The sequence below is a fragment of the Pyrus communis genome, chromosome 17 (genome assembly GCF_041283825.1).
Source record: "Pyrus communis isolate YQ-2024b chromosome 17, ASM4128382v1, whole genome shotgun sequence".
NCBI lineage: Eukaryota > Viridiplantae > Streptophyta > Magnoliopsida > Rosales > Rosaceae > Pyrus > Pyrus communis.
The window spans coordinates 7,732,613-7,745,292 of record NC_142581.1 but is presented as its reverse complement, the minus strand read 5'-3'; the positions used below and the strand labels follow the sequence as shown (position 1 = coordinate 7,745,292).

The following is a 12,680-nucleotide window of genomic DNA, read 5'->3' as shown; positions in this document are numbered from 1 at the left end:
CATATGCCACAACTTCAATGATCTGTAGATATTTGTTAGGGTGATTATAAGAAACTGTGGAGGAATGTTGAAAACTATCAAGATTTGTCAACTAGGATATTTCATCGAGTAATGACCTCATATTAGCTCCGACACTTAAAAAAAGAAGACGTACATAAGCCTCCTACTAGACATCAAAGTAAGTCTATAAAATCAAGGGAGATTAATTTTCCAGGCAATTTACAACGTGTAGTTTCCTGGTTGCTTCCCTCGGACCATGGCATATATAAAGACTGAAACCCTTCCAATTCTTTTTACATTCAGACCCTACCCAAATTTCAGGGATCATTTGTGATTTAAAAAAAAAAAATTCTTGGTCTTTTAATCCAAATCACTAGACGACTAGGTCATCCATTGGTGGTGTTATCAGTGCTGTCCATGTGGCAACTCCAGACACACCTATGCTGCCATGTGTTCATTTCTCAACATTCTAAAAGAAATCCTAAAGATGCTACAAATTCTTAATGATGTTACCTTCATATTAAAATATTTTCAAAAAATAAGCACAACATATTTTTTCTAAATATTTCTATAATAAATTTTTGGAATCTCATAAAATTTCTGTTAAATAAGGATCAAAATAACAAAACTATCCTCAATTAGTCAATTTAATGAATAATGAGTCAAAATGATTTGATCAAATTTGAGAGTCTTTTTGTCACATTTGATCCTTAGTTAACGGAGATCTTCACAGAATAACCATGGTTGACTGTGGATAAACTCAGGGACCACATCTATCGACATTAAATCTTAAGAACCAAAATGAAGAATTATGTCAATCTTAAAGACCATTTTGACTAAAAGACCATTGAAAAATGATAAGCTTACGTATCTAGTGAGAGTTCTTAAGCAATCATACACTTTGCATTGTGCATTTTGGAGCAAAATGCTATTTTCTTCCCTTATACAAAAAGAAAGAACAATGCACTTACAACAATTTATTAGTTAATCTGTCGAGAGCCTGAACCCACATCGGGAAATTAAAGACTTGCATATGGTATAAATATTTTTTAGTCTTTCCACCTATTGTTACATAGTTTTCGTCTATCAATGCAGTGCCATGATCGGTCCGTACGTCCTCTTTTAGGAGACATGCATTTGATTAATGGTTAATGAGAAAAATGAGGTGTCACTTTGTACTACAGTCTAGTTGTTTTCCTCTTTACTTGTAAGTGAGAAGTCTTAAATTCGATTCTCTTCATAAATAATTTAAACCACATTGGTGTTAACCTATTGTTTATTGGTTTTTTTTTTCTTTTCACTAACATGAAAGAAGAAAAATAAACTTGTTAACCGAATGGTCCAGATGGACAGAGGGCCGAAAATAGCTTGAAAATCGTCTCCAACCGAGGGCTAGGCCAGAGGGCTCGTGGGCCCCACAGAATCTGAAAGGGCCAAAGGGCTGGACCAATCCAGCCAATCCCGGGCTGGCCAGAAATATGAGCATTGCTGTCGGATATAACCAACAACATTGTTATTAATCCTGTCAATTATATTCGACAGGAATTCTTGAACAAATTTTTGAATCCAATAGTTAGATGATGCTAGTTACCGTTGGATTCATATATATATATATATATATATATATTTTTTTTTTTGGTTTTTTGGGTCTTTTTTTTTTTTTTAATTCTTAAAAATTCTAATTTTTTTCCCTATAAATACCTAAACCATTCATTCACTATTCCTCACAAATATAAGTTGTAGTTTTTAAATATAAGTTGTAGTTTTTAAATTTAAGTTGTTGTTGTTTTTAAATTTAAATAATAAATTATGTTTGGCCCTCGATTGGAAACCGTTTTTTTATGACAGGGCTAAAATGAGCCCTATGGCTCTTTGACCCTCGGTTGGAGATGGAGGCAAATATGGTCATGTACTGTTCATTAAAATATTAATATCTTGAAGGGACAGAGGGCTAAAACGAGCCATTTGGCCAGCATTCAGTTGGAGATGGTCTTATTTCCCCTCTCTCTTCCTCTCCTCCGTACACCTCTCTCTTATTTCCCCTATCTCTTCCTCCACCTAGCCCCACCCCTTCTCTTTAATACGAAAGAGGAATCTTGTCGGATCCTCTTTGTGAAGAATTCGGGAATCCTCCATTCACATATGTTCATCGTACATGCGGTCAGTTTTCATCAAATACTATTTATATTCAATTTTAAATAAAAAAATTTACAATCATTTCTGACTACACGATGTATGATAAAAAAATATGATTGGAGGATCTCTAAGATCCTCATAAAGAAGATCTGACGAGAATCCCCTTTCCTATGATATAACTAAAACATGGCTGGTTCAAAGATTTTTATTGACTTCTCTCTGGTCTCTCTCTCTTGTCTCTCTCCTCCATCCACCTCTCTCTTATCTCCCCTCTCTCTCTCTTTCTTTCATTTTCCTCTCCCCTCCCGTCCACTTCTCTTCTCTCTTCCAACTCTCATCTTCCACCTAGCCCCACCCCCCTTCTCTCTCTTTTCCTCTTTATTTTATATTTTTAAAGAGTTAATTTCAATAAGAAAAACAGTAACTACCGACATTGTTTTGTTTTGAAAATTTTACTTCTTCCAACAAAAAAGAAATTCAAATATTTTATTTTCAAAATTAAATGAAAAATAAAGAACTGCCCTACGTTGGCTGGGACTGTTTTCTTTGAAATATGTTACTTTATTATTTTGTGCTTTTTAAATAAAATTGTCTTTTCCAAAAATTGTAAGCAAGTCGGGGTATTTTAAGAATATCCAAAAGCTTCACTATTTTCTTTTAAAAGGGGTATTTTAAAAATATTTGAAGGCTGATGGTAGTGGGATGAAAGAGTAGAGAGATGATGGTGATGGGTGAAGAAAACGAGAGAATACGCGTGAGGGAGGGTGGGAGAGAGAGATAGAGGGATGTTGAGGCAAAATTTGTGAACACACTCATTTGTATTTTTCTTTTTCTTGATAAATCATTCGCATTTTTCTCTCTTTTTGTTTGTGATATGTTATCTATACACCTTATTTTACTTCTCACACTCCTTGATAATTTATGTCCGTTGATCTTCTTCAATTCATCTGATCTGACGGTCGAAGATATCACACCCCTTTTGTTTTGGGCAAGGAAAAACAAAATAACTACACATTGTATTTTGCTCTCTTGATCGCATAGAATGGGTCTCCACTTTTGCCAATTTTCCACAGCGACCGCGTGCCAATTTTCCAATATGTGACGTCTTCGATCTATATGACCTCCGAGCGGTACAAAGTACACCTCTTCCGTAGAGGCAGGTAGTAACTTAACTTTTAAGAGTCTGTTCAAGATAGCTTTGCTTATTCAATGCTTGGGTTGATAGGAAGTGGACAATGTCCACTTAGGCTCGTTGGAGTGAACAACTCTCCAAATCTATTTTCAATTGCCATATCAAAACGGTGCGCTTGAAAAATAAGAAAAGAAAAAGAGAAGTCGACTAAGTAATACCAGACTTCCGGTGCATAATAGAAGCTCTTAGTCACCCGAGTTACAAACTCCTCGTGTACATAGCGTGAATAGAAAGAAGGAAATAGACGTACAAAAGCCTCCTATCAAACCGGGGAGACAAATTTTCCTGGTAATTTACTATGTGTACTTTCCTGGTTGCTTTCCATGCAAGAGGGGTATACTTTTCATTTCACTCGGAGCCATGGCCTGTATATATATGTGGTTTTACTGCTAGCGACCTATGCACATTAATCACAACCAGTTTAGGAGGAGTCTAATTGCATACATTCTCATCTTACCAATCTTGCTTTCAACCTCTCATTTGCTGCAAATCCGCTGCAAGAGATCAAATTTTCTCGATTTCTTGTCTGATCATCTCTCTAATTTTCTTGTGTCGCAAGGAAATATGGCCGTCGAGCCAAATACAGAGGATCAAGCTACTGAAGGTGCCTCCTCTCTTACTGCTGGCTTGCTTATACAGACCATCGAGCACCGGGGAACCTCGCTTAGACGTATTGTTCTAGGCATTTTGTTTTCATCCCGCATTAGGAAAACCATACGTCTGCGCAAAGCCTCTAGTTATGAACCTTTAGCAACAGCACCAACGGCACCTGATGCTGCCTCTGACCATGTGATTGACATCCCTCTCCAGGAAAGGTTTTCGAACAACGTTGCCAGAATTGTGAGGGAGAAGGACTTGAACTCATTCCACAGACTTGGTGGTGTTGACGGCATCTTGCCACTTCTCGGGTCTCAATTTGAGGTAGCAAGCAACCCTGTAGAAAATAACTATTTCTATAATCTTGTACTTGATACATAATGATTCTACTTCAGTTGATTATAATGGAGTACTTGTTTGCAGGATGGTGCCGTTGATGGTGGTCAAAATCCGCAAGGATGGAACGTTACCAAGTCCCCAGTTGATGCAAAAGGTTTCTTGTACTTTTTGTTTGAGGCGTGCAATCAGTACACGATTATTTTCCTCTTGCTCTCAGCCGGGCTTTCATTCGCCATCGAATTCATGAGCCAAGGAGTCAAGTACGGCTGGCATGACGGTGTTGGCATACTAATTGCGGCGCTCTTACTTATTGCTTTCCCTTCTGTGGGGAAATACCGCTATCAGAGAAAGCTGGCGCGGAAGCACTTGCGGTATAGGAGCGAACTGATGGTGAATGTTGAACGAAGTAGCACAGAAACTACACCAATTAACATATCTGGTGTTGTGGTGGGTGATATAGTTCATTTGCAGGAAGGAGACCGTGTTCCTGCTGACGGTTTGTTCATAGATCATGGTGAGGAACTGGTGCTGGATGAGGTGTTGAGACCGAAAATTGATTGTAAAAATAATCCATTTGTTTTTTCGGGTTCAATTGTTGTGAAGGGTCGCGGCCGCATGATTGTTACATCCATTAGTGCTAATACAGCTTTTGCTGAGGTGCTGAGCTTGGTGGCTGATCATAATCCAAAGGAGAAGACACTGCTACAAGCTTTGATGGACAAACCGAATGCTTGTATGGATTATCTTGCATGTTGTGTCTCGATACTGATTGCGATTGTGATGTTGATAGGCCTACTAGTCTTCAGGAAGCACGAAAACTACAATGAGAGGCCAGAGCTGAAAGGGGAAGTTTCAATGAATCTTGTGATGAGGACCATTGAGAAGATCTTCTCGAAACCTCAAGGAAAGGTTTCCATCTTAGCAAGTGTTCTCGCAACTGCGGTAATAGGGATACAACATGGGATGCCTTTTGTGATTGCAGTTGCCCTTTTTCAATGGAGCAATAAAGCGGCCAAAAATCAGGCAGTACCACAGAATCTATCAGCTTGTGTCACCATGGGACTCATAAATGTCATCTGCATCGAAACAACTGCAGAGCTAATGTGCAACCCAACGGAGGTCAAGGAAGTTTGGATCGGTGAAGAGGATTTAAGCATTGGTGAAGTGAATTCGGAAACTGACCAAGTTCTTGAGGCACTGCATCAGGGGATTTCAGCTACCGCATCACCAACAAATGATCTGCTCATTTCTTGGCTGAACACCAGATGGGGTAGTAAAGCGGCGTTACCGGATCGAAGATTTGAAACCGTCGAAGAGAGACAATTGAGCTCTGACGAAAAATGTAGAGGGATCTTGGTGAGGAAAATCGAGAATGATGAGCAGATTATGCAACTTCACTGCGACGGAGATGCATCAACAATATTAGGCATGTGTTCACATTACTATGATAACAGAGGGGAATGTCACAATATCGGAAACCAGAAGAGAAAACTTGAGCAGGTGATCAAGAAGATGGAGAAGGATGGTCGGAGACCGATTGCATACGCGTACAAGAAAACACAAGCTGAAGAACTTACAGGAGATGGGCTGATTTTGTTGGCACTTGTCGGTCTTAGATGTCCATATCAAGAAGAGCTTAAACTGGCGGTGAAAGCTCTTAGAGAAGCTGGAGTAAGCATCAAACTGGTGTCAGAGGATGAGCTCTCGATAGTGAGAGCTACAGCTTCGGAACTTGGGATCTCCCCTGCCTCAGATGACAAGGTAATTGAAGGTCAAGCTTTCCGAAGGCTCAATTCCATGGAAAGGCCGGATGCGGTGGATTTGATCTCTGTGATGGGAAGTTCCCTCCCCAAGGACAAGTTTCTCATGGTGGACGAGCTAAAGAAAAAAGGTCGCATAGTTGCATTCTACGGAGGTCTGACCATACGCGACACTCTGACCTTAAAAGAAGCTGATGTAGGAATCGTGCACGATATCTGGAGAACCGGGATGGCCAGAGAGAATGCCGATCTTATAATCGGCAACGGCTGTTTCTTAGGCAAGATTGTCAACTCTGGTGCTTGTGCCTACCACAACATTCAGCACTTCTCTCAACTTCAGCTCACGGCTTGCATATCCGGTTTACTTGTAACCCTAGTCGCCACAATGCATTCGGGAGAGTCCCCGCTAACAGCAGTTCATTTGATTTGGGTGAACTTGATCATGTGCCTTCTTGGTGGCCTCATGATGGTGATGGAGTTACAAGGCACCTTACAACACATTCAAAGACCTGAGGGGAGGACCGAGTCGCTTATAACCAAGGTCATCTGGAGAAACATAGCAGTTCAAGTTTTGTATCAGGTTTCCGTCTTGCTGATCTTACATTTCATGCCGAGCGTGAATGAAGGCGTCCGGAATACCATGATTTTCAGTACTTTCACCTTATGCCAGGTCCTTAATCTGTTCAGTGCCATGGACTTGGTGAAAAAGGAAGTGCTGGTTGTAGTCCTCCACAGCCATTGGTTTCTGATGGCGTTGGGTGCTGTTTTGACAATGCAGGTCATCGTTGTTGAGTTCGGAAAAGGACTAGCTAGCTGTGTGAAGTTGAATGCACTGCAGTGGCTAATCTGTTTCACTCTGGCTGCTCTTTCGTGGGGCTCTGATCGGGCCATCAAATTCCTTTCAGCTCACCTCCAAAGAGCAACTTCGGCACTGATGGTGAGCTCACGCGTTGGATTCTCACATCGCCACCGCAGATTATACATTCTTATTTGGTTGTTCCTCATCTTCTCTGTATCATCATACTGTTTCCACCCAGAAAATTCTCGACTCTCTATGTATATCCGCTGAGACGCAGCCGTAGACTCCCGGTCCGCCGGGAAGGGATTTTTTCTATTGATTTTTTACTGTAAATATAGTAAATAAACCATGTCAAGTAAATTTGAATCCTCTTCTTCCACTGCAAACTACTCCTTGCCTGCTACTGTTTGTTACTGCTTTGTCAAAAACTACTGCAGCAATGTAATTCTTCCACAGCAGCCAACGAATAATTCGAAGATTGATACACTCTGTCTTCTTAGTGAATCACGTCCACCGTTAAATTCCATCGGTTAGAAGAGGTGATTATGAATTTATGAGACAGAGGTTGAGGGTCAAAAGGATAGGAAAAGATTTAAAAAGACTTAGAAAGACTTGAAAAGAAACTCTAAGAAAAGATTTGAATTACTTGAATCTAACGGACGACATGAGATAAAATTGAATGCGGTAACGTTCTAGAATTCATATAAACAACTTCACTTAAAGGTTTTTATTGTTGCTGTATCCGTGGACCTGTCAAATATTTGTCTTTTGGTCAACTTGTGGCCCGTATTCACCAACCACAACCATCGCAGCAATTGCGTGCCACGTGGCAAAGAGATAACCCCCCTCTCTATGCATCAATCAGATTAGAAATCGAAATCCATTTGAGAACGAATAGGATGCTGCTGACGTGTAGATATCCTAATCCACATCATCTTCAACTCCCCGTTTTAACATCCCTGCCCTCACCAAAGTTCAAAGCATCTCAGCAGGCTTGCTTAATACCACCAATACTTAGAAAAGAAAAAAAAAAAAGAAAAAAAAAAAAAAAAGCAGCAAGCCATGGCAACCTCTGCTATCCAACAATCAGCATTTGCTGGCCAGACTGTTTTGAAGCAGTCGAATGAGCTCGTCCGAAAGATCGGCGGCCTCGGTGGCGGCCGCTTCTCCATGCGGCGCACCGTCAAAAGTGCTCCCCAGAGCATATGGTAAGCACCTTGGTTTTAGCCTCCTCAACACATCCTATCTTTCTTTCCAAGCAACTCTACTAAAATTTCCATGTGTGAATATAAGCGTTTTCTAACTACATTTGACACCAAAACTTACAAACAATTTTGGGTTGCAAAAGTACTTTTTGGAGAAGCACCTGTTGTGTATTTCATCAGAAAAATTTCTGCATGTTTATAGTAAAAGGCTAAAAACACTTGTAGCAAATGCGTTTACGAGCAGAAGTACTTAAAATATACATCATAAATTGTTGGAAGCTAATGTCAAAAATATTTTTTAGCATTGAAATAAAAAAGATGTTTAGATTACAATGTCAGAATCTTTAACAATTCAATTTAGCTCAATGTATAACTATAAAGCTACATTGTTACAAGAACATCGTGATCATGCAGCACTGAGAAGCTTACATCATAGATGATCATACCTCTTGAGCTAACACTTTTAACGGTAACTGACAAAACAGGTACGGCCCAGACCGGCCGAAGTACTTGGGACCATTCTCCGAGCAAACTCCATCATACTTGACCGGTGAATTCCCCGGTGACTACGGATGGGACACTGCTGGACTATCTGCAGACCCCGAGACATTTGCTAAGAACCGTGAGCTTGAGGTGATCCACTCCAGATGGGCCATGCTTGGTGCACTGGGATGCGTCTTCCCAGAAATCTTGTCAAAGAATGGCGTCAAGTTCGGCGAGGCAGTTTGGTTCAAGGCTGGATCTCAAATTTTCTCTGAGGGCGGCCTTGACTACCTTGGCAACCCAAACCTTATCCATGCTCAGAGCATCTTGGCTATCTGGGCTGTCCAGGTTGTGCTCATGGGATTCATTGAGGGATACAGAGTTGGTGGAGGACCACTCGGTGAAGGACTTGACCCACTTTACCCAGGAGGTGTCTTTGATCCACTTGGACTTGCTGATGATCCTGAAGCTTTTGCTGAACTGAAGGTGAAGGAACTTAAGAATGGGCGTCTGGCTATGACCTCGATGTTTGGATTCTTTGTTCAGGCTATTGTAACCGGAAAGGGCCCAATCGAGAACCTCTTTGACCACGTCGCTGATCCAGTGGCCAACAACGCATGGGCTTTCGCCACCAACTTTGTCCCTGGAAAGTGAAGAAACCTAAATCCATGGCTGTTCATCTGTAACATTACCCAAACTTATTGCTTTTGTTGAGGTGTTCTTGTTGTGGACTCCACTAGTTCCGATGTAATTTTACTAGAAACTGCTTGAATTGAAATCGCTGTATCCGGTAAAAACACCGAGCTCCTTTGTGTAATTTGTCTAACTGTGCTGCACATTCAAGAATTCCTGTCAATAGATGCATGCTTTGCAGTAGTAGGGTATATCTAAACCAGGAAACAAATGGAGGATTTTGAGCAGCGGTGATTTTGAGCCAGATTTTTCAGTTCGACATTTACTGAGTTTGTTATTCTTTATACATAGATTCACAAGTCACTTTCAGAAGATAATTGTCTTCCGATGCTGATTGGACATCAATAACAACAAGATTGCTTCAAGTGCCAACTGTAAGAGGTCTTCTTCTTCCCCTTAACGCTTTTAGAAGTCTTTGTTAAACTAACACAACACGCATCTTCAATTGCTAAATATCAAAGTCATTTCTCCCATATAATTCTTCAAATATCAAATTTCGCCAACGACACAGAAAGGTTCATCATGAATGAAAATAAAGCCTAAGTCGAAGCCTAGGGCTCTAATACCACTTGTTGTAGTGCAAGCAAAAGCGAATTCTAACAAGACACCAAATATCAACGTCATAGGTGAAAGCGTATAAATAAACAATCTCACAATAAGAACACAAGAGATTAACGTGGCTCCGCAAAGCCTATGTCCACGGGCAAAGCACGGTTAGAAATTTCACAAAACAAACAAAGACTACATAAGAGTTTAATCTTCCAACCCAAATCCCACAGATTACAAACCCTAAATAAAACGAGTAGAGAACCCAAAACAAACAGCGAGGAATTCTATGAAAGAATTTAAACTCGGGTTTGAAACACTATTTGCATAAGCTCAACTCAGTTAATGATGAGTGAGGTATGGACTTCATTATATAGAGATTACAAGATGAGGTTACAGTATAAACATATCACGTAATTACATTTGAAATTCAAAACTGAGTTACACAGAAGTTTTAGATGAGGAAGGATTGTGATTCCTTTCTATCTGTCAAAGAGTGTGAAGATTATCCAACTTGTGCAGTTGACTTGATGAGGGTGAGTTGATTAATTCGAAATGCTGGAGTTGAGATTGCTGACTTGGAGTCCTTTGCCATGGATTGCTGACGTGGAAAAATGTCTTGAATATTTGGTTTATCATTCTGGTCTGCATGAAGATATTTACCATTTATGTTGATTCTTTTTGTGTGGATAGATGGTTGGTGCACCACCGTGTGTGTATATATTCTGGTAGTTGATTTAGGCTTCGGGTATTTCCGCCTAGCAGGCTTATTATTGATATGGATTATCTTGATAATCTTCTTATGGTGCTCATTTGGTTGGGTTGACATGCTTAGACCATATTTATGCTGTCACAGTATTAGTGTTTATAAAAGAATTCAGAGCTAGACATTCTTGGCATTATATACTTGCAGTTGCAGGTGATGCAGCTTCGAGGTTCCGTGGCGGAAAGTTTCCTCTTTCTTCAGAAACTTAAGGCAAGAAGATGTTAAGGAGCACCTTGTTTGGTACCAAGAGAGTATAAAGTGTATATTGTTTTGCTTCTGCAAGAGAGAACTGTGATGAGAAACTGAAAATTTCTGAAGGTGATTTTGGAAGAGACTTCGCCTGCCCGGCAGTTTCGTGAGATGGTTTGTTTGCATTTCATAGGTACCCTGAGGATCGGTATTTCATAGTACTGTTCATAAACAACTTCTTGTAGTTACATTTTATATGGTGGAAGAATTTGCTCCTACCTCCCTACTGCTTGTGGCTGTAGTGGACAAAAGGCTCGAATGCTAACGGATGTAATTCCGGTACTAGCTTATGTTTGATGCAAGGTGGGAAGGTTTTGCAGCTGCTGGGTCTCCCCATCTCTCCTAAACTTCCTCCATTCTTGGGCACCAGCTATATGAGACAGAAACTCGTTCCACTCCTACGGAATGGCTCGGAGGTTGAGCTGTTGAAATTGCTAATTGTATTTTCGGCCCTGTATTGGGCGACTTTGGCTCCCAAAGAGTAGGAATATCGTTTGTATTAAAAAAAATGAGTTAATTTAGATTTTAAGGTAGATAGTTGAAGTTCATGGATGGGTCAGTTTTTAACTTTTTGGTAAATAATGGGTATATTGCACCATAAAGGAACTAGAAGGAGAGGAAAGTAACTAAAAACAAGAAGAAGAAAGGAGGGTGGTTGAAATTATTGGATGGCAGCCCATATCAAGAAGAAACCATTATATATTTAGTTGCATTTGTAATGAAGAGATTTGAGTTTCTAGATATTTATTTGAAATACAGAAAGTCATGAATTGGAGAAGTTAAGTTGTAAATAAATAATATATGTTGTTAGTTGTATTATTTTTTTCAATAAAAGGAAGAATAAAAGGGCAATTAGTTGTAACGATTTGTTTTTTTATGTTTGGCTGCAGAAATGATCAGATTTTACCGTCATTATATCATCTTTATGTAGTCGTTATGTTATCGTTGTGTCATCAATATATGATTAATATGTCGTCGTTACTAAAAACTGATTATTTCTGTAATCAAATGTCAAAAACTAATTACCCTGCTCCCAATGATGATTGGTTTTTGGGTTCAAGTGCTTGGTTGTTTTCAAGGGAAGAAAATGGAGAAGGCCATCCACTCTTCATGGGAAAAGTTGATTCTTCACAGAATTCGTGAGGTTTGCATTGGATTTGGACCCCCACATGCCCTCCATTATATGACTTGATCTTTTGCTTACACATGCCCTCCAATCACTCACTACCGTTCTGTTGTAATTCAATCTCAATTATTCCATACATACATGCATGCATACCAAACCTTCAATCCCAAGCAACATAAGCATTTCTCAACCTTGTTCTTTTCTTTTGAAACAGCACAATCAAAACTACTACAATCTGTGCAAGTTTGAGTCTCGCAAAGTTAGCTAAAGCAATGCATTCTTTTTTCTGTATTTAAGTTCAAATCTTTTTCCTTATAATTTAGTTTAAGTTAGGAAAATGATAACCACATATTGATTAATTGAATAAATCAAACAGAAATAACGAATAAAATTAAACATAAAAGCATATGGAGTTAAAAAAAAAAAAAAAAAAAGTGTGGTTTTTATTTTCTTAAATTAAATTAAAATATCGCTCGATCAAAATTTTATTTTTTTTCGCAATAATAGAAGTCTTGTTCCACTTGTTTGGTTAGTTTTGGTGCTGGACCAAATGGTATTTTTAGCACCTGTTCTCTCGGTCACATGCCAACTACCAGTGTTTTAACAATACAAATTCTCCAGATTTCTCCAAATATAGCATCTGCATAGATTATCCGCTTCATTCCCCATTTCCCTGCTGACAAGTCCACTGACTTCAAGAAGCCTAGTAAGTGAAAGTTTCGTGATTTCCACTCTTCATACATATATCTATCATATCTCAAGGATTTTTGGGTGTCACCAGTTATATAC

General features: G+C 39.5%; 2 protein-coding genes across 2 annotated transcripts; both read left to right on the top strand.

The window, feature by feature from the left end:
- The first annotated feature begins 3,686 nt into the window (after window positions 1-3,686).
- Window positions 3,687-7,209, top strand: LOC137708397 (calcium-transporting ATPase 12, plasma membrane-type-like). The gene is made up of 2 exons (XM_068447458.2): window positions 3,687-4,249; window positions 4,349-7,209. The coding sequence occupies exons 1-2, from the start codon at window positions 3,728-3,730 to the stop codon at window positions 7,091-7,093; spliced, it is 3,267 nt and encodes a 1,088-aa protein (XP_068303559.2). The 5' UTR covers window positions 3,687-3,727; the 3' UTR covers window positions 7,094-7,209.
- Window positions 7,210-7,805: 596 nt separating this feature from the next.
- LOC137749487 (chlorophyll a-b binding protein 151, chloroplastic) lies at window positions 7,806-9,387 on the top strand. Its single transcript, XM_068489585.2, has 2 exons — window positions 7,806-8,031; window positions 8,514-9,387. Exons 1-2 carry the CDS (start codon window positions 7,886-7,888, stop codon window positions 9,163-9,165), a joined length of 798 nt encoding a protein of 265 aa, XP_068345686.2. The 5' UTR covers window positions 7,806-7,885; the 3' UTR covers window positions 9,166-9,387.
- Window positions 9,388-12,680: the final 3,293 nt, after the last annotated feature.